The sequence below is a fragment of the Scyliorhinus torazame genome, chromosome 2 (assembly GCF_047496885.1).
Source record: "Scyliorhinus torazame isolate Kashiwa2021f chromosome 2, sScyTor2.1, whole genome shotgun sequence".
In the NCBI taxonomy this organism is placed as follows: Eukaryota; Metazoa; Chordata; class Chondrichthyes; order Carcharhiniformes; family Scyliorhinidae; genus Scyliorhinus; species Scyliorhinus torazame.
Genome location: NC_092708.1, coordinates 172593189 through 172620000, shown reverse-complemented (window position 1 = coordinate 172620000; position 26812 = coordinate 172593189). Strand labels below are relative to the sequence as shown.

General features: G+C 44.5%; 1 protein-coding gene across 1 annotated transcript in view; it reads left to right on the top strand.

Moving 5' to 3' along the window:
- The first annotated feature begins 810 nt into the window (after positions 1–810).
- LOC140393728 (parathyroid hormone 2 receptor-like) overlaps positions 811–26812 on the top strand; it is a 302658-nt gene continuing 276656 nt past the window's right edge. Inside the window, exon 1 of the mRNA XM_072480057.1 lies at positions 811–1403. Coding sequence (XP_072336158.1) covers positions 1338–1403 — 66 coding nt within the window. The 5' untranslated portion in view covers positions 811–1337. The remainder of the gene's footprint in view (positions 1404–26812) is intronic.

Genomic DNA, 26812 nt, shown 5'->3' with positions numbered 1-26812 from the left:
TTCCCTCATTGCTGTGCCTCGAAATATTGCACAAGTTCACAGCTACACGAAAGAAGCCTTCGGCATTAGTAACAGCTGTTTGGCAGCTTTTCATAGATTTCATAGAATTTATTCATAGAATTTACAGTGCAGAAGGAGGCCATTTGGCCCATTGAGTCTGCACCAGCTCTTGGAAAGAGCACCCTACCCAAGGTCAACACCTCCACCCTATCCCCACAACCCAGTAACCCCACACAACACTAAGGGCAATTTTGGATACTAAGGGCAATTTATCATGGCCAATCCACCTAACCTGCACATCTTTGGACTGTGGGAGGAAACCGGAGCACCCGGAGGAAACCCACGCACACACGGGGAGGATGTGCAGACTCCGCACAGACAGTGACCCAAGCCGGAATCGAACCTGGGACCCTGGAGCTGTGAAGCAATTGTGCTATCCACAATGCTACCGTGCTGCCCATTTGGACACATTTTGTTTGGACACATATAAACAAAAACGATTGCAAATGTTTTGCCTGTTCTGTTGTCCTTGAAGCTAAGGAAATTGCATTCAAAGAAACTATGCGTTTCTCATCCACCTGTTCTGACAATTGATGTTACATTTAATGTTAAAACAACCCTTTTTTAAAAGGAGGACAACAGGTTCATCGTTTTCCGCCTGTTGCACTGAAGAAGCACTGAACGTATTCTCATCCATTCAGGATTGCATTGTTACTTTGAGTCATGTCTTGCTTTATGCAGGAGATGGCACTATGGTTAATACAATCAGCGCCCCTATCATTCCTTCTCTGATCTGAATATCACGCACAATGAATGTGGAGAGAATCGGGGTCTCTACATATCTCCATGTGTAAAGACAGAAGATTTTGGACTTCCTGTTTTCAATACCGATACATGTTCGTAACTGCTCACTGTCCTGATATTCAGAAACGACAAGGGAGGTTTATTTTAAACCCAGAGTTAGGTTTATCGAAGAATACTAACTTTTTGGGGTTGGTTGGTGGGGAAGGAATATGAGGAAAGCTCTTGTTCTGTGTTTTTAAACTCTCTCAGCTCCATCCATTGATAACAGGAAATACTGTGGCGAGAGATCAACAGTCCAGTTCGGAATGAACGATCATTGCAGCTGAAACCACGAAGGTGACCTGTTGAGTTTTACAACTGAAATAAGACCATTCCACACCTTTGCCGGTCCCCAGCTTGACTCATGTCCTACGCAAGTTTACAAAGCACTGGGGAAGGATTTGAGGAATGAGAAGGTCTCGGAGTCGGAGATGGGCAGTGACTGGGACGAGATTTCTGTTTGCAAGTTCTAAAACCCAGCCGGTGGCCGCAGGATGAGGGGACGGTCTGGACTGAGTGCCCTGGGAGTGATCTGCTGCTACATTGGTTTAAACCCACAGGTAAGGATCAGGACCAGCTCCTCTTGTTCTGGATAAATCCGAAACGACGGGCATGCCTTAACAAATATTCTCCACTCCAATCCGCTCGCCTTAACATACGTGGTACTGGCCGAATAATGTTCAATGTTGTAATTGACATCTGGCTGAATTATTCCTTATTCTGTTCCTTAACCGGAGAATGTTGAGGATATTTCCGAATACGGGTTTTGTTTTTGCCCGTTAGATTGGCTTTAATCCAAATAATGGCACTATTATCATTTTGATATGTTAATAGCAACATTTAACCCAATTAGCTCAGAGAAATGAAGTTTTGTTTGTCCTTGCTGAAAGCCGGGTTTGCGGGAGATTTTATCAACAAGTATGAAGGCATCAGAAAAAGTTTCCCTCGATAGTTCCTATTATCCTATTACTTTTCTTCATAGTTGAACGTAACTATTGCCACATCTCTGGTGCAATTGTTACCAGAAGAATTTCTTGAACCCTGACTCACCCCACATAAAAAAAAAACCCTCAGAAGGTGTCAAAGGAGGAATGTAACCTCCTCAATTAGACATTGAAAAGTATGTTTCCTTCAGGATCTCCGGATATTCAGTGTCTGTACCATTGTGTCTCCTTTCTCACACATATATATATATGTGTGTAAGCAGTGGTGTTTTGAAAAGGCGGAAGAGCAATTTCAGGCAGATTTGGCGGGAGCTGGGGATAGAACCGCCCCACAAAGAGTGATCAATATTTCTAATAAGCTCCGGGGTGGGTCAGTCGTCGGCTGTAAATCGGTTGCAAAGCCAATTTTCAATTAATATAAACCTTGGATTCAGCCATTAAAATATATTGAATACATTCTCGAAGTGGGGGTGGGGGTTATATTTGCTGGACAAGGAGAAAGAACAGGGGAGTGAGACTAATGAGGAAGCTCTTTCCAAGACCTCTTTCACAGCAATGATGGGCTGAATGGCCTCTTTCTCTGCGGGATGGTCCTCTGATTCGGCATGCAGTTACACGATGTACCGAGAGCTTAAAGCTTTCTTCAATTTTGCGTCTGAGTTAAGGTGGACTGTGTGTTCTCCCTTAGCTGTATTTATTCTGCCGAGGTAACTAAGCAGATATAACAACTCTCCATCGATCCATTAGATTCAGCTCTGGGAAGAGAACATTGACTTGCGATTTGTGAATCACATTGGCATAGAATCCCTATGGGGGGGAGACTTAAAGGGTGCATAAAACTCTCATTTTATACTTTCATCATAGTTGATTTTTCTTTTAAAAAGATACAATGATTTTTGAACTAAAGGTGGAAATTTGAATTGAAGCAACAGCTCAGCTCCTCAAAAGTAGATATCTTTCTTCAAATTACATGGACACATTAAAAGGGAAAAGGTCAGTACATGGAGGAGAAAGGAATACCTTGATGAAATAAGATGAAGTAAGGTTGGAGACTCATTACCAACATGAACTTCAGCACAGCCAATTTGGATGAATGGCTTATTTCTGTGCTCTAAAGCTGTCATTCTTGGTAATTGGAAGGTTGGCTTAGCTCAGCCAGTGGCTTCCTGGCCTCTGATGTAGAAGACTCTGGGTTTTACATCTTACTCGATCTCGATGTAAACTGATGCAGTAATGTAATCATTGTGGCCCCAGTTAAGTATTAAAGATCTCATAACACTATCTGCAAAATAGAGGTCAGATCGGGATGGTGAATTTCTACTGTCCTGAATGCACTCTCAGCCAACACCAGCAACAAAAGATTAATTACCCATTCATCATTTTGCCACTTGCAGGATTTTCTGTCTACCTAATGGTGGCTGATTTTGCTTATATGAGAACAACCACTGCAACTCCATTAATTTATCATACATGAAGCTCTTTTGGATAATTGTAAGAAATTAGAGCAAGGGTAGCCCATTCAGCCCATTGAACCTGCTTTAGCATTAAATAAAATTTGGCTGATCTGATTGTGTCCTTAACTCCACTCTCCTGTTTACCATAACTCTTGACTCCTTTGTAGATCAAAATTCTGTCCACCTCAGCCTTGAATATATTCAATGACCCCCCACCTCCACTGCTAGAGTTAGAGTTCTACAAAGACTAAAGACCCTGTCAGGGAAGAAATTCATTCTCACACCCAACTTAACTGGGAAACCCCTTAATCTATGCCCCTGATTCTAGATTCCTCCACAAGGGGAAACATCCTCTCAGCATCTATCTTGTTAAGCCCTCTCTGTAACCTATATGCTTCAATAAGAATACCACTCATCCTCAGGAAGAGGAGGAGGCTATTCGACCTGTTGAGTCTGCTCTGTCATTCAATCAATTCATGTTGATCATTTATCTCAATGCCAATTTCCCACAGTATTCCCATATTTCTTGATATCATTACTATCCAGAAATCTTACTCCAAATCGTTGATATGTATTGTGAATAGCTGTGGCCCCTGTACTGGTCACTATGGTACCCCTATAGGAACAGTCTGCCATCCTGAGAATTACTTATTTGTTCCTAACTTTCTGTTTTATGTCTGTTAACCTATTTTCAATCCATACCAATGAATTATGTTCAATTCCATGTGCTTGAATTTTCTTTGCTGACCTCCTGTGTGGGACCTTATGAAAAACCTTCTGAAAATCCAAATTCACCACATCAACTGGTTTATCTATGCTACAAGTAACATTCTCAAAAGACTTCGAACGGCTTTGTCAAACATGATTTCCCTTTGATAAATCTGTGTTGTCTCCCCAATTATATAATTATTTTCTAAGTGTTTAGTTATCACATCCTTGATGAAGTAAGGTTGGAGACTCATTACCAACATGAACTTCAGCACAGCCAATTTGGATGAATGGCTTATTTCTGTGCTCTAAAGCTGTCATTCTTGGTAATTGGAAGGTTGGCTTAGCTCAGCCAGTGGCTTCCTGGCCTCTGATGTAGAAGACTCTGGGTTTTACATCTTACTCGATCTCGATGTAAACTGATGCAGTAATGTAATCATTGTGGCCCCAGTTAAGTATTAAAGATCTCTTAACACTATCTGCAAAATAGAGGTCAGATCGGGATGGTGAATTTCTACTGTCCTGAATGCACTCTCAGCCAACACCAGCAACAAAAGATTAATTACCCATTCAGCATTTTGCCATTTGCAGGATTTTCTGTCTATCTAATGGTTGCTGATTTTGCTTATATGAGAACAACCACTGCAAGTCCATTAATTTATCATACATGAAGCTCTTTTGGATAATTGTAAGAAATGATGAATGGGTAATTAATCTTTTGTTGCTGGTGTTGGTTGAGAGTGCGTTCAGGACAGTAGAAATTCACCATCCCGATCTGACCTCTATTCTCTATAAATTCAAACATTTTCCCCACTGATGACATAAAACCAAACAGGTCTGTAGTTTTCTGTTTCAAGTCCCCTTCTTTAGTACATGATGGTAACACAGTGGTTAGCACAGTTGCTTCACAGCTTCAGGGTCCCAGGTTCGATTCCCGGCTTGGGTCACTGTCCATGTGGAATCTGCACGTTCTCCCCGTGTGTACGAGAGTTTCTTCCGGGTGCTCCAGTTTCCTCCCAAAGTGCAAAGATGTGCATGTTAGGTGGATTGGCCATGCTAAATTGCCCTTAGTGTCCAAAAAGGTTAGGTGGTGTTATTGGGTTATGGGGATAGGGTGGAAGCATGGGCTTAAGTAGAGTGCTCTTTCCAAGAGCCGGTGCAGACTTGATAGGCTGAATGGCCTCCTTCTGCACTGTAAATTCTATGATTCTGTCTTAAATAGTTGGTTACATTTTCTAGTCTTCTGCCTGCAGAAACTGTTCCAGAATTTATACCAGTTTGAAAGATGCATCCACTATCTCTATAGCTATCTCCTTCAATTCTCTGGAGTGAAGTTAATCAGGTTCAGGGGATTTATTGACTATCAATCCAATTATTTTTTCGAGTACTACCTCTTTATTCATACTAAAATGGATGAGCTAATTGTGCAAATAGATGTAAACGGGTAAGATATGATCGGGATTATGGAGACATGGCTGCAGAATGACCAGGGATGGGAACTGAATGTCCAGGGATATTCAGTATTTAGGAAGGATCGAAAAAAGGGAAAAGGCGCTGTAATGGCAGTGCTGGTTAAGGAGGAAATTAAATCAAAAGTGAGGAAGGATATTGGCTCTGACAATGTGGAATCTGTATGGGTAGAGCTGAAAAACATCAAGGGGGAAAAAAACCATTAGTGGGCATCATAAATAGACACCCAAACTGCAGTGGTGATGTTGGGAATAGCATTACAACAGAAAATTAGAGACGCATTTGATAACGGAACATTTGTAATTATGGGTGTTTTTAATCTGCATATAGATTGGGCAAATCAAATTAGCCACAACACCACAGAGGAGGAATTCCTGGAGTGTTTTCTGGACCAATACACTAAGGAACCAACTATAGAACAGACCATCCTAGACTGGGTACTGTATGGTGAGAACAAAATCATTGGCAATCTAGTTGCACGAGACCCATTGGGGTTCAGCAACCATAATATGATATAATTTTACATTAAGGTGGAGAGTGAGGTAGTTTATTCTGAGATCTGAGTCCTGAATCTTAATATATAGACTACAATATGAGGTGTGAGTTGGCTTTGATCGATTAGGGATCATTACATCAAAGGGTGACAGTGGATAGGCAATGGCAAACATTTGAGGAGCGCATGAGGACATTGCAACAATTGTTTGTTCCTGTCTGGCACAAAAGTAAAATGGGGAAGGTGGCTTGCAAGGGAAATTAGAGATAGTATTAGATCCAAGGAAGAAGCATACAAATTGGCCAAGAGAAACAACAGGTCTGAGGATTGGGAGCAGTTTAAATTCAGCAAAGAATGACCAAGGGCTTTATTAAGAAGGGGAAATGAGAGTAAGCTTGCAGTGAACATAGAAACTGAATGTTTCTATAGGTATGTGAAGAGAAAAAGATTAGTTAAGACAAATGTCGGTCCCGTACAGTCAGAAACAGGGGAATGTATAATAGGAGATAAAAAATGCCTGAGCATCTAAACACATTCTTTCGTTCTGTCTTCACAAACGAGGACACAAATCAGGTACCAGAAATGTTGGGGAACACAAGAGTTTAGTGAGAGGGAGGAATTGAAGGAGATCAATATTAGTAGAGAAATGGTGTTGGGGAAATTGATGGGATTGAAGGCTGGTAAATCCCCAGTGCCTGAAAATCTACATCAGAGTACTTAAGGAAGTCCTCTAGAAATAGCAGATGCATTGGTGGCCATCTTACAGGATTCTATGGACTCTGGAACAGTTCCTACAGATTGGAGATAGCTAATGTAACTCCACTATTTAAAAAGCGAGGTAGCGAGGAAACGGAATTATAGACCACGGAAAATTCTAGAATTCATTATCAAAGATTTTATAGCAGAGCACTCAGAAAACAGTGGCAGGATCGGACAGAGTCAGTATGAAGGGGAAATCATGAGATTAGCGTGTAAAATTAAAGCGCATGGGATTGCGTGTAATGTATTGAGATGGATAGAAAACTGGTTGTCAGACAGGAAACAAAGAGTAGGAATTAATGGTTATTTTTCAAATTGGCAGGCAGTGACTAGTGGGGTAACCCAAGGATCGGTGCAAGGACGCCAGCTATTCACAATATACATTAAAGATAGGGGCAGCACGGTGGCGCAGTGAGTAGCACTGCAGCCTCACGGCGCTGAGGTCCCAGGTTCGATCCCGGCTCTGGGTCACCGTCCGTGTGGAGTTTGCACATTCTCCCCGTGTTTGCGTGGGTTTCACCCCACAACCCAAAGATGTGCAGGGTAGGTGGATTGGCCACAATAAATTGCACCTTAATTAGAATTGGGTACTCTAAATTTATTTAAAAAAATATATATATATTAATGATTTAAATGGGAAACAAAATGTAATGCCTCCAAATTTACAGAAGATACCAAGTTGGGTGGGAGGGTGAGCTGTGAGGAGGGTGCAGAGATCCTTCAGTGTGATTTGGACAAGTTGAGTGATGGGCAAATGAATGGCAGATGCAGTATAATTTGGAGAAATGTGAGGTTATCTACTTTGGTAGCAAAAATGAGAAGGCAAACTATTATCAGAATGGCCATAAATAAGGAGAGGGGAATGTGCAATGAGACCTGCATATCGCTGCAGTGTCTGAAGGTGGAAGGTCGCCATCTGGGTGTCAATATATGTTTCACCTTTTCAATTTTCTCGCGGGGGCAGGGTGTGATGTCAAGGGGCATGAGTCGGGGCGCCACCTTCTCTGCACTGGGGGGTGGTCATAATGTTTCCCCCCCCCCTCCAAGGGTGGCGCAGCTTAACGTTGGGTGGCCTGCGCTGAGAAAACCTCCATCCTCGCCTCGTCCCCTCGACACTCTGCCCCTGGGGACACGACTTCCCTGTCCTACGTGCTGGCCAATGGGCCGGGGCTGTCTGGGGCCGATCCCCGCCTCACTTTATTACGGGCCTTGCGGATGCCCTCCCTCCTCCACGCCGGCAGCCGATTGGTTGGCAGACGCAGGCAGGTGTCCTCTGGCGGGAGTGGGCTGGTAACATCTGTGGAGGGGGCAGCGGTGTCAACCGCAGCCACCTTGGTGTCCATGGTGGCCTTGGAGGCAGGGTCATTCTTTCATACATGCCTCACCCTCTTGCAGGTCCGCAGACCACAAGATACGGAAAGCCTCCACTTGATGGGAGACTTCGAATCACCCCTCTAAAACCTCCTCCCGGGCCAGGCAGGTGAAAGCCTGGCACCGGAAGGAGTAGATGTGCCTGAGGGGGGTATCCTTTAGGCCAAGAGAGAGCGGAGCCCACCTCAGAATGTACCTCTCCTAGTAATTGGAGGTGGGGGCGTAGAAGCTCTGTAGGGAGGTAGGGCGGGACATTGGAAAGGATATCCTCTCAGCTGTGGCCTCAAGAAGGTCTCGCCCACAGTGAGCCCCTTCTCAAGGGCAAGGTGAACCGCCCTCACAGCCCTCAAGAAAAACACATACATATGAGAGGCGGCCACAATGACCGAGGGGCCGATGACCCTGGCCATTTCGCGAACGGTGGGTGAGCGTAGCAATTAACCCTCAGTTAGCAGCCGGTTAGCTGGTTAATCCTGGTTAGCAGCCGGAAGGGTGGCAGGCTGTGGGAGTAGTGGAGGCCGAAGAGGCCACCACCCCTGCATAGATGGCTCTGGACTGCCCCGCCACCGGTGTAGGTGGAGTGGCCATCAGGGCAAGTGCCACGCCCACCCCAATGTCAGCTTTGGTGTGTTGGAGTTGATTGGAAATCGACAGTGGGAAGGGGGGGGTGGTGTTAGGGGAAGAGCGAGGTGGGACACTGTACTCTCCCCCTAGTAAGGTGTATGGAGGAATGAGGGAAAGAAAGGAAGAGCAAGCAAGAGACACGGCAGGAGAAGGTAGCGACACAGGAGGGTGGGACACTATAGATGGAATGGTGCCTGAGGTGGGAGACTCCTGTGAAGCTGGACGGTGGGAGTATAGGGGAGCAAAGGCAGATCTTCAGCCTGGGAGGGGGCCCAGCAAAAACACTGTCCGTGCTCCCAACCTAGGTCGAGCACACAGAGGTAAGTGACGCTGGTTCGTGAGGTCTTCAGCCCGGGTAGGGCTCAGCAAAAACACAGTCCGTGCTCCCACCCTGGAATGACCTCGCAATGGAATCAAACTTCTCCTGCAGAAAGAAGCCGCTGGTGTATGGAATCTTCAGCCCGGGAGGGGTTCAGCAACCACACTGTCCACTCGATCCCCCTGTCCCAGAACAAGCACACCGGATAAAGTAAGGAAGGCTTTGTCCATGCTGAAGGCAGTAGTTGGTAATTGGGAGAACGGGGCCAGGCAGGGCAGGGCTCTCAGCCCTGGAGTGGCCCAGCAAACAAGCGGTCCAAACGGCTCTACTCCCACCTTGATGTTGAGGTCGCCTTCTTGTTGTCCTTCTCTCCTTCCTTCCTTCACCTCTCAAATTCTCCAGGCAGCTCAGTAGCAACTAAAATTGGAAACAGGCAGCAAACTGAGCAACACCAACAGCAGCAGCGACAGAGGGTGAGAGCAGGAGCCGCCACTCTCCACCTCACAACTCCAAAGTCTGCACTGGGAGTGCCTGCTTCAGACTGGCCGTGCTAAATGGTCCCTTAATTGTACAAATGTTTTAAAAAGTAATTGGGACCATTATGCACCATGACCTTTGGCTATTTACCCCACCCCCCAGAATGCCCTGCAGCCACTTTGTGACACCTTGACCCTGGCACCAAAGAGGCAAATTCTTCTAAACTCCAATAAATACAGGCCCAATCTGCTCAACCTTGCCTCGTGAGACAAACCTTCAACTCGGGAATCAATGTAGTGAACCTGCTGAGAGTTTCCAGCATTTTCTCTCTGGGGTTAGGGAACCTTTTTTGGACTGTTTCCAATGCAAATATATCCCTCCTTAAGTAAGGAAAGCCAGACTGTACATCATATTCCAAGCGAGCTCTCATCACAAACGTGCTTGCGTCACAAGCGTGCTCGCGTCACAAGCGTGCTCTCGTCACAAGCGTGCTCTCGTCACAAGCGTGCTCTCGTCACAAGCAAGCTCTCGTTAAAAGTGCTCACAAGCCTTCCCCTATCTTATACTCCATACCCTTTGCAATAAATGCCAACATTCCATTAGCCTTTCTTTTTTCAAATAATTTTAATTCAAGGCATTTTCATATATACAAACAGATTCCTGAAGACCAACCAAACAACTCAATAAACAACCAACCTCGCCTCACATCCCCCCAACCCCCTCCTTGCTGACCTCTCAAACCTCCTTGAAGAAATCAATAAACGGTTTCCACCTCCGGGCGAACCCACCCGCCAACCCCCTCAAGACGAACTTAACCTTCTCCAGACTCTGGAATTCCATCAGGTCGCTCACCCACCCCGGCGCTTTCGGCAGCTCCGAGTCAGACCACCTGAGGAAAATCCGTCTCCGGGCCATCAGAGAGGCAACGGTCAAAACTTCAACCTCTCTCACTCCTGGTCTCCCGGATCTTCCACAGACCAAATATTGCCACTTCGGAACAGCTTCCATACCCAGCACCTCGGACGTCATGTCTGAGAACCCCTGCCAGAACCCCTCAATCTTAGACATGTCCAGATCATGTGGACGTGATTTGCGCCCCACCCCCTCCATCCCCGCACACCATCCACACTTATCCTCTATTCCCTCAAAGAACCTACTCATCCTTGCCACCCTTATATGAGCTCTGTGTAGCACTTTAAACTGGATGCGGCTTAGTCTCGCACATGATGAGGATGCGTTCACCCTCCGCAAGGCCTCTGCCCACGCCTCAGCCCCCACATCTCCTCCCAGCTCCTCCTCCCACAAGCTTAATATCCCCCACCAGGGTTCCCTCCCACTGCATCACTCCTTAGAAACATCTGACACCTTCCCCTCCCTTATTTCGTTCTTTGACAGCATCTTGTCCTGCAACCCCAGGGGCGGTAGCCCAGGAAAGGACCTCTCCTTACAAAGTCCTGAACCTGCAGGGAACGAAAGCATTCCCCTAGGCAACTAGTCCACTTCCTCCAGATCCTTCATAGAATTTCTCCCTCCAAACAGATCTCCAAAGCACTCAATACCTGCCTGCCGCCACCCCGAAACCTTGCGTCCTACCCAGTATGTGCAAACCTATGGATATCACAGATCGATGCCCACACGAGGCACTCTCCAGACCCAGATACTGCTGCCTCTGCCCCCACACTCTTTGGGCCAATTCCACCACCTCTACCTCGTCCCCCCCGATGCAGCCCAAAGTATCCCAAACTCACTCGGTTTGTCTGCACACTCACAACTGGCACCTTATACAGCAGGCGGACCCAATCTACAAACCCCTGCCCGAACGTAAATGGCCCCAGCACCCCCAACAAATATGCCCACTCCACCCGATCAAACGCCTTCTCTGAGTCCATCGCCACCACTACCTCCACCTCCTGCCCCTCCGAAGGCATTATGATTACATTGAGCAGCCTCCTCCTAATTGCCGACAACTGCCTCCCCTTCACAAAACCCGTTTGATCTTTGCCTATCACCCTCGGGACACAGTCCTCAATTCGCCAGGCCAGCTCCTTCACCAATAACTTGGCATCCCCATCCAATGATGATATTGGGCGGTATGACCGCACTTCTCTCGATCCTTATCCGTCTTTAATATCATGGATATGAAAGCCTGCGACAATGTTGGGAGGAGTTCCCCCCCTCTCACTTGCTTCATTATATGTCCTCAACAGCTTTGGCCTCATGCCCACCCCAAACTTTTTATAGGACACTACCGGGAACCCATCCAACCCCCGGGGCCTTTCCTGCCTGCATTATCCCAATACCCTCCATCACCTTCCTCAACCCAACTGGGGCTCCCAGTCCTTCAACTAGCCTCTCCTCTGCTTTAAGAAACTCTAACCCATCCAGGAACCGCCGCAACCCCTCCTCTCCAGCTGTGGGCTCCGACTCTTAGGGCCTTCTATAAAGCGCCTCAAACAATCTATTCACCACCTTGCCCTAATCATCCCTCATTCTGCCGATCTCCCTCACCACCTTTTGTTTTCTAAACTGACCAACACCCTACTCACCTTCTCCCCATTCTCATACACTGCCCCTCTGGCACTCCGTAGCTGCCCCACCGCCTTCCATGTAAAAACTAGCCGGAACTCCATCTGGAGCTTCTGCCTCTCCTTCAGCAGCCCTGCCTCTGGCGCCTCAGAGTATCTCCTTGTCCACCCTCAAGATATCATCCACCAGCCTTGCCCTCTCCTCCCGCTCTGTTTTCTTCCTATGCGCCCAAATTGATATAAACTCCCCCCCTGACTACTGCCTTAAGTGCAAGGCTACTGTGACCTCCCCCTGTCGTTTAGCTCCCCGTAGACCCGAATGGCAGCCCTCACCCATTCACACACCTCATCCGCCAACATCCACATCCAGCCTCCACTACGGGCGCTGCACCCTCCCCCCCAACCGGGCCACACACAAATCAACCCGGTGCAGCACGTGGTCGGAAATCACAATCGTCAAATACTCTGACTCGGCCACACCCGGCAACATCATCTTGTCCAGCGCAAATAAATCAAAATGGGAGTACACCCGGTGCCCATGGGAGAAGAAGTATGAAAACCCCTTCAAACTCATCCTTCCGAACCTCCACGTGTCCACCACTTAGCTCCTTTGTCATTGCTGACACCCTAGACAACTTGGGACTCGAACAGTCCAAGTTCGGATTCATTTTTATTTTTTTATTTTTTCTAAATTTAGAGTACCCAATTAATTTTTTCTAATTAAGGGGCAATTTAGTGTGGCCAATCCACCTATCCTGCACATCTTTGTGTTGTGGGGGCGAAACCCACGCAAATACGGGGAGAATGTGCAAACACCACAAAAACCCTCCTGCTCCAACTGCACTTTCTTTCTCGTGGCGTTCTTCATCTGCAGATCCATGTACTGTTGTGTTCGGTGTTAGCTGTTTAGCAAGGAATCCACAGAACTGCTGGTGACTTGTCCAAAGCAGGATTTTTATTAAAGCACACGTGGTAAGGTGTGATCAGTTACAAAGCAAGTTATCATGGAATTTCTTTATTCTCCCCTTGAACTACCTCAATGCACGACTGTCCTCATGTATGTTTTACAACCTTCTCTGGATCACTGAATATGCCCTGACTTATATCGGAGTGCCACGTTACGTGACCACTGTCTCGAGACTGCATGATGGATCTATACCGCCATCTGCTGGTTGGAGGTCGCACCACCAACAAAAAACAACACCGTCTATAGGCATATCACCTCATGCATCAGGCACACCCAAGGAGTATTACCTTCCTCAGGCACTCCGTACCTTTGCCCTCAATTGCTTCACCCTTCGGGTGGGGTAAAGACCAAAAAACTCAACCTTAAGCAGGAGCCACTAAATATGTGACCACTCGCTCCATGGCCGCCACCGGAAATCTCATTGGCGTTTCCAATGACTTGTTATACCAGCATGCTCCCAATTAGTGATTCTTGCATGGTCCCCCTGTACAGCGTTCTGCAGTCCATTTCTATTTTTCTGCTTGGTCGTTCTCTCTCCAAAATAGATAACCTCACGTTTTCCCACATTATACATCAGCGACCAAATGTTCTCCCTCTCACTGAACCTATGAACCACTGAACCTGCCTTTGCTGGCTCTTTATGTCCACCTCTCAACTTGCTTTCCTATCTATTTGTGTATTATCAGCAAATTTGACTACAATACACTTGGTTGCTTTATCCAACTCATTAATTTCATTTGCAAATAATTGAGGCCCGAAAACTAATTGCCTGTGACACTCCATTTGTTTAAATGTGTCAACCTGAACATTATCATTTATCCTGAAACTTTGCTTCCTGTTAGTTAGCCAGTCCTCTGTCCATGCTAATATATCACCCTCAACATCATGAGCTCTTGTGCAGTAACCTTTTATGTGACTTCTTATCAAATGAAAATCCAAACAGACTCCACCTACTGGGACCCCTTTATTCATCTCGTTTGTTACATCCACAAAGAACTCTAATACATTTCTCAAACACGACTTCCCTTTCACAAAAGCACATTAACTCTGCCTGATTGTATTATCATTTTCTAAATGCACTGCCACCATCTCTTTAATAATAGATTCTAACATTTTCCCAGTGACAACCCAGTGACAGATTGAGGCTATGTCCTATAGTTTCCTGCTTTCTTCCTCTCTCCTTTCTTGAATCGAGATGTTACATTTGCTGTTTTCCAATCTTTCCTGACTCTAGGGAATTTTGGTGGATTACAACCAATGCATCCACTATCTCTGGAGTAAGGTGCTTCATAAAGTCAGGCCTTTCTATTGCTTATGCCTGTGGAAGTGATGCTAATGGTGAAATGGGTGTGAGTAAAGAGGTAAGACTGAGGTAGAACCATGTCTTCCTATCCAGTTGCCATTTCAGCTCTTATTGTTTGCATCAGGGTGATGTAAAGAAGGTGCCTCTTGCTAATTTGCAAGGAGAAACTGTGAGTGATGTTTGAGCCTCCAGTTGTGGACTCGAGAAGGGTCAGGCATGACCATGTTAGCACCTTTCTCCCAACATCACCAGCAACAACCCCTCTCACTTTCAAAATACAGAGTTAGAAGCAGCTCAAATCTGACAAAGAATAGGCCTGTTTTATCAAGCAACTAGACTCCTTCAAGTTCCCATTTGAAAGAAGGACATGTCAGCGACTCGGGTCAGGTTGCAATACTTTGTGAACACAATTGTCCCAATTTCAAAGCTTGTTTTTGGGGAAGTTATTTTTGTGAAAGTGGTATGAGAGTATGCAGTTATTGGGTGGAGGATCTGTTGAAAGCCTAGAACCAGTACTAGGGGCTTAAGGGACATAAGACTTTAAGACCATAAGACATAGGAGCAGAATTAGGCCACTCGGCCCATCGCGTCTGCTCCGCCATTCAATCATGGCTGATATTTTCTCATCCCCATTCTCCTGCCTTCTCCCCATAAGCCCTGATCCCCTTATTAATTAAGAACCCATCTATCTCTGTCTTAAAGACACTCAGTGATTTGGCCTCCACATTCTTCTGTGGCAAAGAGTTCCACAGATTCACCACCCTCTGGCTGAAGAAATTCTTTCTCATCTCTGTTTTAAAGGATCGTCCCTTTAGTCTGAGATGGTGTCCTCTGGTCTAGATTTTCCTACAGTTGGAACCATTCTCTCCACGCCCACTCTGTCCAGGCCTCGCAGTATCCTGTAAGTTTCAATAAGATCCTCCCCTTCATCCTTCTAAACTCCAACGAGTACAGACCCAGAGTCCTCAAATGTTCCTCATACAAGTTCTTCATTCCAGGGATCATTCTTGTGAACCTCCTCTGGACCCTTTCCAAGGCCAGCACATCCTTCCTTCGATATGGGGCCCAAAAGTGCTCACAATACTCCAAATGGGGTCTGACCAGAGCCTTATACAGCCTCAGAAGTACATCCTTGGTCTTGTATTCTAGTCCTCTTGGCATGAATGCTAACATTGCATTTGCCGACTGAACCTGCACATTAACTTTAAGAGAATCGTGAACAAGGAATCCAAAGTCCCTTTGTTTTCTGATTTCCTAAGCGTTTCCATTTAGAAAATAGTCTATGCTTCCATTCCTCCTTCCAAAGTGCATGACCTCATGCTTTTCCACATTGTATTCCATCTGCCACTTCTTTGCCCACTCTCCTAGCCTGTCCAAGTCCTTCTGCAGCCCTCCCCCTTCCCTGCTTCCTCAATACTACCTGTCCCTCTACATATCTTTGTATCATCTGCAAATTTAGCAACACTGCCTTCAGTACCTTCATCCAGATCATTAATGTATATAACTGAAAGGTTGTGGTCCCAGCACAGACTCCTGAGGCACACCACTAGTCACCGGCTGCCATCCTGAAAAAGACCCCTTTATCACCACTCTCTGCCTTCTGCCAGTCAGCCAATCCTCTATCCATGCCAGGATCTTACCCTTAACACCATGGGCTTTTAATGTATTTAACAGTCTTCTATGCGGCACCTTGTCAAAGGTCTTCTGGAATTCTAAATAAATCACGTCCACTGGTTCTCCTTTGTCTAACTTCCTTGTTACTTCCTCAAAGAACTCTAACAGATTTGTCAGACATGACCTCCCCTTGAGAAAGCCGTGCTGACTCAGTCCTATTTTGTCATGCACTTCCAAGTACTCGCCGATCTCATCTTTAATAATGGACTCTAAAATCTTACCAATGACCGAAGTCAGGCTAAACGGCCTATAATTTCCCATCTACTGCCTCCCTTCCTTCTTAAACAGTGGAGTTACATTAGCCACTTTCTAGTCCTCTGGGACCATTCCTGCCTCCAGTGATTCCTGAAAAATCACCACCAATGCCTCCACAATCTCCTCAGCTATCTCTTTTAGAACCATGGGGTGTAGTCATAGAATCATTGAATTTATAATGCAGAAGGAGGCCACTCGGCCCATCGAGTCTGCACCGGCTCTTGTAAAGAGCAGCCTACCCAAGCCCACACCATTATTCTATCCCCATAACCCAATAACTCCACACAACCTTTTTTGGACACTAAGGGCAAATTAGCATGGCCAATCCACCTAACCTGCACATCTTTGGACTGTGAGAGGAAACCGGAGCACCCGGAGGAAACCCACGCAGACACGGGGAGAATATGCAGACTCCGCACAGACAGTGACCCAAGCCGGGAATCGAACCTGGGACCCTGGAGCTGTGAAGCAACTGTGCTAACCACTGTACTACCGTGCTGCCATAGTCCATCTGGTCCAGGTGATTTATCCACCTTGAGACCTTTCAGTTTCCCCAGAACCTTCTCCTCAGTAATGGTCACTGCACTCACCCCTGCCCCCTGGTTCTCCTGGCATCACACTGGTGCCTTCCACCATGAAGACTGGTGCAAAGTAACTATTCAATTAGTCTGCCATTTCTTTGTTTCTTACTTCTCCAGCCACATTTTCCAGTGGTCCAATGTCTATCTTTGCCTCTCTCTTACGTTTTATATATTGAAAAAACTTCCTATGTTCCTTTATATTACGAAGTAGCTTGCACTCATACTTCATCTTCTGCCCCCTTATTGCTTTTTTAGTTGTCCTCTGTTCGCTTTTAAAGGCTTCCCAATCCTCTGGCTTCAAACTAATCCTCGCTTTGTAAGCTTCTTCTTTAGCTTTTATGCTGTTCTTGACATCCCTTGTCAGCCATGGATGCCTTGTCCTCCCCTTAGCATGTTTCTTCCTCCTTGGGATGAATTTCTGTTGTGCTTCCCGAATAACCTCTAAAGATCCCTGCCATTGCTGTTCCACTGTCTTCCCTGCTGGGCTCCTTTTCTAATCAACTCTGGTCAGCTCCTCCCTCAAGTCTTTGTAGTGACGTTTATTTATATGTAATACCGTTACATTTGATTGTAGCTTCGCCTTCTTAAACCGCAGGGTAAATTCTACCATATTGTGGTCACTGCTCTCCAAGGGTTCCTTCACCTTCAGTTCCCTAATCAAGTCTGCCTCATTACACATCACTAAATCCAAAATTGCCTGTTCCCTAGTAGGCTCTGTCACAAGCTGCTCCAAAAACGCATCGCTTAGACATTCCACAAATTCCTTTTCTTGGGGCCCACTACCAACCTGATTTTCCCAGTCCTGAATATTGAAGTCCCCCATGATTATTGTAGTATTGCCTTTTTTACATGCCTTTTCTATCTCCTGATTTATTTTCTGCCCCACATCCTGACTACTGCTAGGAGGCCTGGACATAACTCCCATCAGGGTCTTTTTACCTTTGCGATTCCTCAACTCTACCCACAGAGATTCTGTGCCTTTTGATCCTATATCGCTCCTTGCTATCGATTTAACTTCATTCCTTACTAACAATGCAACTCCGCCCCCTTTACCCATCTGCTTGTCTTTTCGATAGGACATATATCCTTGGATATTTAGATCCCAGCCCTGATCCCCTTGCAGCCACGTCTCTGTGATGCCCACAACATCGGACCGGCCAATTTCAATGTGCACAACAAGCTCATTTACCATGTTCCTTATACTGCGCGCATTTAGGTACAACACCCTCAATCCTGCATTGACCATCTCCCTTTTCACACTCTCCTCAGTCATTGTACCCTGTACTGTGGCCCTTTTTGATTTTTGACTCTGGTTTCTCTGCCTTACACTTTCCCCCTTACTGCTTTTTGTTTCTGTCCCCGTTTTACTTCCCTCCAACTTCCTACTTCGGTTCCCATCCCCTGCCACATTAGTTTAAACCCTCCCCAACAGCACCAGCAAACCCCCCCCGCCCACCCAGGACATCGGTTCCAGTCCTGCCCGGGTGCAGACCGTCCAGTTTGTACTGGTCTCACCTCCCCTGGAACCGTTTCCAAACCCCCAGGAATTTGAATCCCTCCCTCTTGCACCATCTCTCATGCCACAAATTCATCCTATCTATCCTGACATTCCTACTCTGACGTGCTCGTGGCACTGGTAGCAATCCTGAGATTACTATCTTTGAGGTCCTATTTTTTAGTTTAACTCCTAACTCCCTGAATTCAGCTTGTAGGACCTTATCCCGTTTTTTACCAAATTGTTGGTGCCTATGTGCACCATGACAGCTGGCTGTTCACCCTCCTCCCCCCCTCCCACCGCCCCCCCCCCACCCCCAGATGTCCTGCAGCTGCTCTGAGACATCCTTGACCCTTGCACCAGGGAGGCAACATACTGTCATGTGAGAGTACCTTTAAGAAATGGGTGTTTATCAGTGATGTCAGAGAGTGGGTGGAGCTGGGCTGTCTGTCAGCTTTCTATTTTCATTTTAGGCTGTTTGCTGCAGGATATGTTTTTGTTTCGTTTTCAGTGTTGGAGCTGAAGCCAGACACAGCGGGTGTACTGCTGTTCTCTCTGCCATGAAAAGATCATCTCTTGATCATTTGGTGAATTCAGAATTATAAATGTTCTCAGTAGTGAATGTAAACCTAATGTGCTTCTGTTAAAAGGTGTTTCTTTTGTCTTCTGGATGTCGTTTGGGAAGTTATTAAGGATTACTTAGTGTTGTATTCTTTGGGGGTTGTATTTGAATTACTGGTTGCTAAGGTGTTCACTGTATGTTTTAAAAGGGTTAACTTGAGTTCATAGAATAAACATTGTTTTGCTTTAAAAAATACTTTTTGATTTCTGCTGTACCATACCTGGAGAGTGAGCCGTGTGCTCCCCATACCACAATCTATTAAAAGTTGTGGGTCAGGTGAACTCCGTGATACACTTTGGGGTTCTCTAAACCCTGGCCCATAACAAATTGGGGGCTCGAGGCGGATAAAAGTCTATCTATTGGATTGGCTTGTTGAACTTAAAGTCAGTGAGGGGTGAGCACATTGTGGTTGCTTATCAGGTGTGGTATTCTAGTTTAAGTGGGGTGTGTGTTGTGGACAATGGCTCTTTCAGAGGCTCTGAAGTTTTTGGGGGTGGAGACGGTCACACCTAGTACCTTGCAGACAGAGACTAAAAGCAGACTGTTAGATTTGGCAAAAACATTGCAGTTAATATTACCTGACAAAATGCGAAAAGATAAGGTAATTATGGCAGTGGCTAAGTATTTAAAGTTGCCTGAGATACAGTTTGACTCATTGGAAATGGCAAAAGTTCAGTTACAAATTAAACATATGGAACATGAGAAAGAATTAAAGCAGCTTCACTACGAAAGAGAGGAAAAAGAAAGAGAGAGCGGAAAAAGAAAGAGAAAGAGATATTGAGGAAAAAGAAAGAGAGAGAGAGGAAAAGAAAAGGAAAGCGAAGAAAGGAGAAAAGAAAGAATAGCCCTAGCAGAATAAAAAGAAAGAGAAAGGAAGGAACAGATCAGGGAAAAAGATAAAGAGAGAGAGTTTGAACTTCAGAAAATGGCCATGAAACATGACAGTCAGTTAAAATTGGTTGACGTATAGGGAAACCTACAACTGGATGATAGTGATGAGGATAGTGAGAAAGAGTGTCAAAGTCGAAGGCTTGGTGGGGATCTATTGAAATATGTCCAAGCATTGCCAAGGTTTGACGAGAAGGAGGTGGAAGCCGTATTCATTTCATTTGAGAAGGTGGCTAAACAAATGAAATGGCCACAGGACATGTGGGTATTACTGATTCAAACAAAGCTGGTAGGTAGGGCTAGTGTAGTGTTTGCATCACTACCGGAAGAGGTATCTGGGACGTATGAGGAGGTGAAATAATCCATCTTAGGTGCATATGAACTAGTGCCTGAAGGTAACAGACAAAGGTTTAGAAATTTAAGGAAAAAATTTGGTCAAACATACATGGAGTTTGAAAGGCTCAAACTGAGTAATTTTGATAGGTGGATAAGGGCTTTGAAAATAGACCAAAAGTATGAAGCTCTCAGAGAAATTATACTTTTGGAGGAGTTTAAAAATTCAATTCCTGATGTAGTGAGAACTAATGTGGAAGAGCAGAGGGTTAAAACTGCGAGATTAGCAGCAGAAATGGCAGATGATTCTGAATTAATTCATAAATCAAAGCTTGGTTTGCAACATCAGTTTCAGCCTGTGAGGGATAGAAACTGGGGGGATGAGAAATACTCAAGTGGTAAAGGTAAAGGTGATCTGATGGGAGACAATAAAGAGAGTGTACCTCAGATTAAAAAAGAAATCCAGGAGGGTGGAAAAGAAATGAAAAGTTTCAAATGTTTTCACTGTAATAAACTAGGCCATGTAAAGTCACAGTATTGGTAGTTGAAGAAAAGCACTGGGAAGGCTGATGTGATAAAACAGGATAAGACAGTGGGGTTTGTTAAAGTGGTAAAGGAAAGCCCAAGTGAAGCGAAGGAGGTACAAAAGATTGTACAGCCTGATCAAGAGGTGATTGATAAGAAGGTGCCAGATCTCTTTAAAGAATTTACTTGTGTGGGTAAAGTTTAGTCATGTGTATCAGGAGGAGCAGGTAAAGAAGTCACAATTTTAAGAGGTACGGGAGCTAGTCAACCTTTAATGGTAAGAGATGAGGAGTTACGTAGTTTGGGAAGAATGTTGCCAGAAAAGGTGGTAAATATGTGGAATTCAGGGTGAGAGGAGTAGTGTTCCATTATATAAGGTAAGTTGGAAAGTCCAGTGAAGAGTGGTGAAGTGGTAGTAGGAGTAATAGAGAAACTATCTTGTCCAGGAATACAGTTTATCTTGGGTAATGATATAGCTGGATCGCAGGTGGGAGTAATGCCTACTGTGATTGATAAGCCAGTGGAAAATCAGACAACTGAAATGTTGAAGGACGAATATCCTGGGATTTTTCCGGATTGTGTTGTAACAAGGTTGCAAAGTCACAGGTTAAGACAAGAGGAGAAATCAGAGAGTTAAGATAAAGGTGAAGTGCAATTATCAGAAATGATTTTTGATCAGATGGTTGGAAAAAGAACAGGTGGAGAATGAGGCAGATATTTTTAGTTGAGGAAAATTGGTGGAGTTACAACAGAAAGATGTAGAAATAAAACGGACATATCAGAAAGCATACATGGGAGAGGAATCTGTGTGTATACCAGAGTGGTATTACCGCAAAAGTAATGTCTTGATGAGAAAATGGAGACCTTTACATATGCAGGCGGATGAAAAGTAGGCAGATGTTCATCAAGTCGTATTGCCGGTAGGGTATAGAAAGGAGGTGTTGCGAGTTGCACATGAGGTATCAGTGGGAGGTCATTTGGGAATAAGGAAAACTCAAGCTAAAATCCAGAAACATTTTTATAGGCCAGGACTATATAAAGATGTAGTTAAATTTTGTCAATCATATCACACATGTCAAGTGATAGGGAAACCTCAAGCAGTGATAAAACCAGCGCCCTTAATACCCATTCCAGCATCTGAGGAACCTTTCACAAGAGTCCTAATTGATTGTGTAGGACCGCTTCCTGAAACAAAAAGTGGGAATCAATATCTTTTGACTATAGTGGATGTGTCTGCTAGGTTTCCAGAGGCCATTTCAGTCCGTCATATTACAGATAAAAAGATTGTGGAGGAGCTAGTTAAATTCTTTACTAGATATGGACTACCCACAGAAATACAACCGGATCAAGGATCAAATTTTACCTCAAGGTTATTCAAAGAAGTAATGGATAGCTTAGGAATAAAACAATTTAAATCAACTGCGTACCATCCAGAATCGCAGGAAGCGTTAGAAAGGTGGCAACAGACATTAAAGACAATGTTGAGGGCTTATTGTCACGATTATCCAAAGGATTGGGATAAAGGAATTCCATTCGTACTGTTTGCAATTAGGATGCACCTAATGAGTCAACCAAATTTAGTCCCTTTAGACTAATTTTTGGTCATGAGGTAAGAGGACCACTTAAATTGATTGAGGAAAAATTGGTGAGTGAGAAATCGGAAATTACATTATTGGATTACGAGTCAAATTTTAGGGAATGATTAAATAGAGCAGGTGAATTGGCTAGACAACATTTAAAGGTGGCACAAAATGTGATGAAACGGGTAGCGGACAAGAAATCCAAACTTCGTAGTTTTGCCTGTGGAGATAAAGTTTCAGTATTGTTACCAGTGGTAGGTGAACCTTTAAAAGCTAGGTTTTGTGGACCTTATATTGAAAGGAACTTAAGTGAGGTGAATGATGTGGTAAAAACACCGGATAGAAGGAAAACTCACCGAGTGTGTCATGTGAATATGCTTAAAAGGTACTTTGAAAGGGAAGGAGTGAAAAACTGAGGAGGTTTTAATGATTCTAACTCAAAGTGACGAACCAAATCCAGATGACTTGGAATTTGACATATCTCAAATTGAATTGGAAAACGAGGATGTTCTTTAAATTTGGGATAAATTGTTGAGTCACCTTCCAGAGGAAAAAAAACTGACCTGAAAGAGTTATTGATATCACGTGGGCAAGTTTGTAGAGATAAATTGGGAAGTACTAAAATGGCTATACATGATGTAGATGTGGGAAAAGCTGTTCCAATCAAACAACATCCATATAGACTTAACCCTTTAAAATTGGCACAGGTTAACAAAGAGATTGAGAGTATGCTTAAAAATGGCATAATTGAAGTGGGTTGCAGCCAATGGAGCTCACCCATAGTGATGGTATCAAAACCAGACGGTACCCAATGGTTGTGAGTGGACTATAGAAAGGTTAATGCAATTACAAGAACGGACTCTTATCCTATCCCACGTTTGGAGGATTGCATTGAGAAAATGTGACAATCAGCTTTTATTTCTAAACTGGATTTACTTAAAGGTTACTGGCAGGTACCTTTATCCGAAAGGGTGAAGGAGATTTCAGCTTTTGTGACTCCAGATGGTATATACCAATCCAAAGTTATGCCATTTGGCATGAAAAACGTACCAGCCACATTTCAACGGTTAACTAACAAAGTTGTTTCAGGATTACCCAATTGTGCGGTATACATCGACGATCTGGTAATTTTCAGCTAGACATGGACAGAATATTTGAAACATCTGATGGAGTTATTCGATCGACTTCAGGAGGCGGGATCGGTGATAAACCTAGCCAAATGTGAATTTGGAAAGGCCCAGATCACTTTCCTTCATCATACAAGGGTCGAATGGTCCCACGGGATGTGAAAACGAAAGTTATTGGGGAGTTTCCGATACCTTCGACACGATGGGAAATAAATGTGATTTCTTGTTGTGAGTGAATTTTACCGGAAATTTGTACCGAATTTTAGCAGTGTGGTCGCTCCACTGACGGACTTGCTCAAGAAGCGTAACAAATTCCATTGGACAGCCGAGTGTCAACAGGCATTTGACGGCCTGAAGGCTGTGTTAACCCCTGCTCCTGTGTTAGCCATCCCAAATATATGAAACCATTCAAAGTGGCGGTTGATGCGAGTGATGTGGGTGTAGGTATGGTGTTTCTAGAAGACGACGGTCTATTCGTTATTTTTCAAAGAAATTGAATTCTCACCAGAAAATGTATTCCACGATTGAGAAGGAGACATTGAGTTTGGTGCTGGCTTTGCAACATTTTCACATTTATGTGACCAGCCATCCATCTGATGCCGTTATATATACTGATCATAATCCGTAGACGTTTTTGAAGCAATTCCGGAATAACAATGCAAGGCTGTTTCGCTGGAGTTTATTGTTACAGTCATTTCATTTAAAAATAGTACATGTGGCAGGGACGAGAAAACGTGATAGCCGATGCTTTGTCATGAATGTGATAAACGGAAGCAGTTTCAGTTGGAGGAAGAACAAAAAAAAAATGGACTATATTATTATACCTGTTTGCGTGTGTTATTTTTTGAAACAAAAAAGTATATTTACTGTGTGCATTTGTTAAAGGATAGTGAAAAGGTGAAAAATGAAACCATCTTGAAGTTGATGGTTTATTTTTTTTCTTTGGGGGGAGGTGTCATGTGAGAGTACCTTTAAGAAATGGGTGTTTAAGAAATGTACCTTTAAGAAATGGGTGTTTATCAGTGATGTCAGAGTGTGGATGGAGCTGGGCTGTCTGTCAGCTTTTTACTTTCGTTTTAGGCTGTTTGCTGCAGTATGTGTTTTAGTTTCGTTTTCAGTGTTGGAGCTGAAGCCAGACAAAGCAGGTGTACTGCTCTTCTATCTGCCATGAAAAGGCTATCTCTTGATCATTTGGTGAATTCAGAATTATAAATGTTCTCATTAGTGAATGTAAACCTAATGTGCTTCTGCTAAAAGGTGTTTCTTTTGACTTCTGGATGTTGTTTGGGAAGTTATTAAGGATGCCTTAGTGTTGTATTCTTTGGGGGTTGTATTTGAATTGATGGTTGCTAAGATGTTCACTGTATGTTTTAAAAAGGTTAAATTGAGTTCAGAGAATAAACATTGTTTTGCTTTAAAAAATACTTTTCGATTTCTGCTGTACCACACCTGTAGAGTGGGCCGTGTGCTCCCCATACCACAATCTAGTAAAAGTTGTGGGTCAGGTGAACTCCATGATACACTTTGGGGTTCTCTAAACCCTGGCTCATAACAATACCATCCTGGAATCTCAATTGCACCCACAGAGCCGCCTGTCTATTCCCCTTACAATCGAGCCCCCTATCACTAAAGCCCTGCCATTCTTCTTCCTGCCCTCCTGCGCAGCAGAGCCAGCATGGTGCCATGAACCTAGCTGCTGCTGTCTTCCCCTGGTGAGCCATCTCCCTCCAGCATTATCCAAAACGGTATATCTGTTTTGCAGGGAGATGGCCGCAGGGGACGCCTGCACTGACTTCCTACCCTTGCTCTGTCTTTAGGTCATCCATTTTCAATCTCCCTCAGTAATTTTCACCTGCTGTGTGACCAACCCGCTTAACGTGCTATCCATGACGTCCTCAGCATCGCGGATGCTCCAAACTGAGTCCATCTGCAGCTCCAGAGCCGTCAAGCAGTCTAACAGGAGCAGCAGCTGGACACGCTTCTTGCACGTGAAGCAGCCAAGGTCAGTGGACATGTCCCTGAACTCCCACATCGCACACGAGGAGCATGACACAGGTCTGGGATTTCCTTTCATGTCTTGAACCTTAGGTTAACTGATACAACAACAATGCCAAAAAACAGATGAAAAACAAACAAAAAAGAGACAATGAAAAGAAAAACTCCCTGTTCACACAAGACTGTGTGGCAAACTTTGGCTTCAACTCTATCGACAAGTTTGATGATGACACGACCACAGTGGGTCAGATCTCAAACAACGGTGAGTTAGAGTACAGGAGGGAGATGGAGAACTTAGTGGCATGGTGTAATGATAACAATCTCTCCCTCAGCGTCAGTGACAGTGAAAGCTGGTCATTGACTTCAGGAAGCAAAGTATCGTACACACCCCTGTCAGCAACAACGGGACCGAGGTGGAGATGGTTGACAGCTTCAAGTTCCTAGGGATGCACATCACCAACAATCTGTCCTGGTCCACCTACAGTGACGCTACGACCAAGTACAGGGGTAAAGTAAAAATGGAAATTGGGAAAGCAAAGAGAGGATCCAAAAATATTGGCAGGTAAAATCAAAGAAAATCCGAAGAGGTTCCCCACTGTTGCTAGACTCCTGAATGACCCTCTTAGGATCCGAACTGATCTTATGGACTGAATTGATCTTTCTACACAACTTCTCTACAGTTGTTGCACTGTACATCGTATACTTCACGCACTGTCTAGGGTTTTTCATGCTTTTCCATTATGTATCCTCATATATTTATCATGTGTTCTATGTTTTCATGTATGGAGCATTCTAAGATCCTCAGAGCACCTGTAATTCCATCGCTTCCTTCAACAACCTGGGATACAATCCATGTGGCCCAGGAGGTTTATCCATCTTCAAAGATGGCAGTCCCTCCACTCTCACTGTATCTAATATTTGACACTCCTCATCTTTAACTAGAATGTCTGCATCATTCCTATCCTTAGTGAAGACAGAGAGAAAATACTCAGCGAGAACCCTGTCCACATATTCTGAATCAACCCACAAGTTACCATGTGCATCTCTGATAGGTCCTACCTTTTTCTTAGTTATTCTTTTGCTCTTAAGATATTGATAAAATATCTTCGGATTTTCTTTGATTTTACCTGCCAATATTTTTGGATCCCCTCTTTGCTGTCCCAATTTCCATTTTTGTGACAGGTCTGGTGACCACATTACAGGGAAGACAGAATTAATCTGGAGAGAGTGCAGGGGAGATTTACTAGAATGTTACCAGGGCTTGAAAATGGCAGCTATGAAGAAAGATTGGACAGGTTGGGATTGTTTTTCTTAGATCAGAGGAGGCAAAGGGGTGACCTAATTGAGGTGTACAAAATTATGAGGAGTCTAGACAGGATAGAGTAAAAGGTTAGGTAGGGTTGCAGGGATAGGGAGGGGGAGGGGGCCTAGATGGGGGTGAACTTTCAGAGTGTCGGTACAGACTTGATGGGCAGAATGG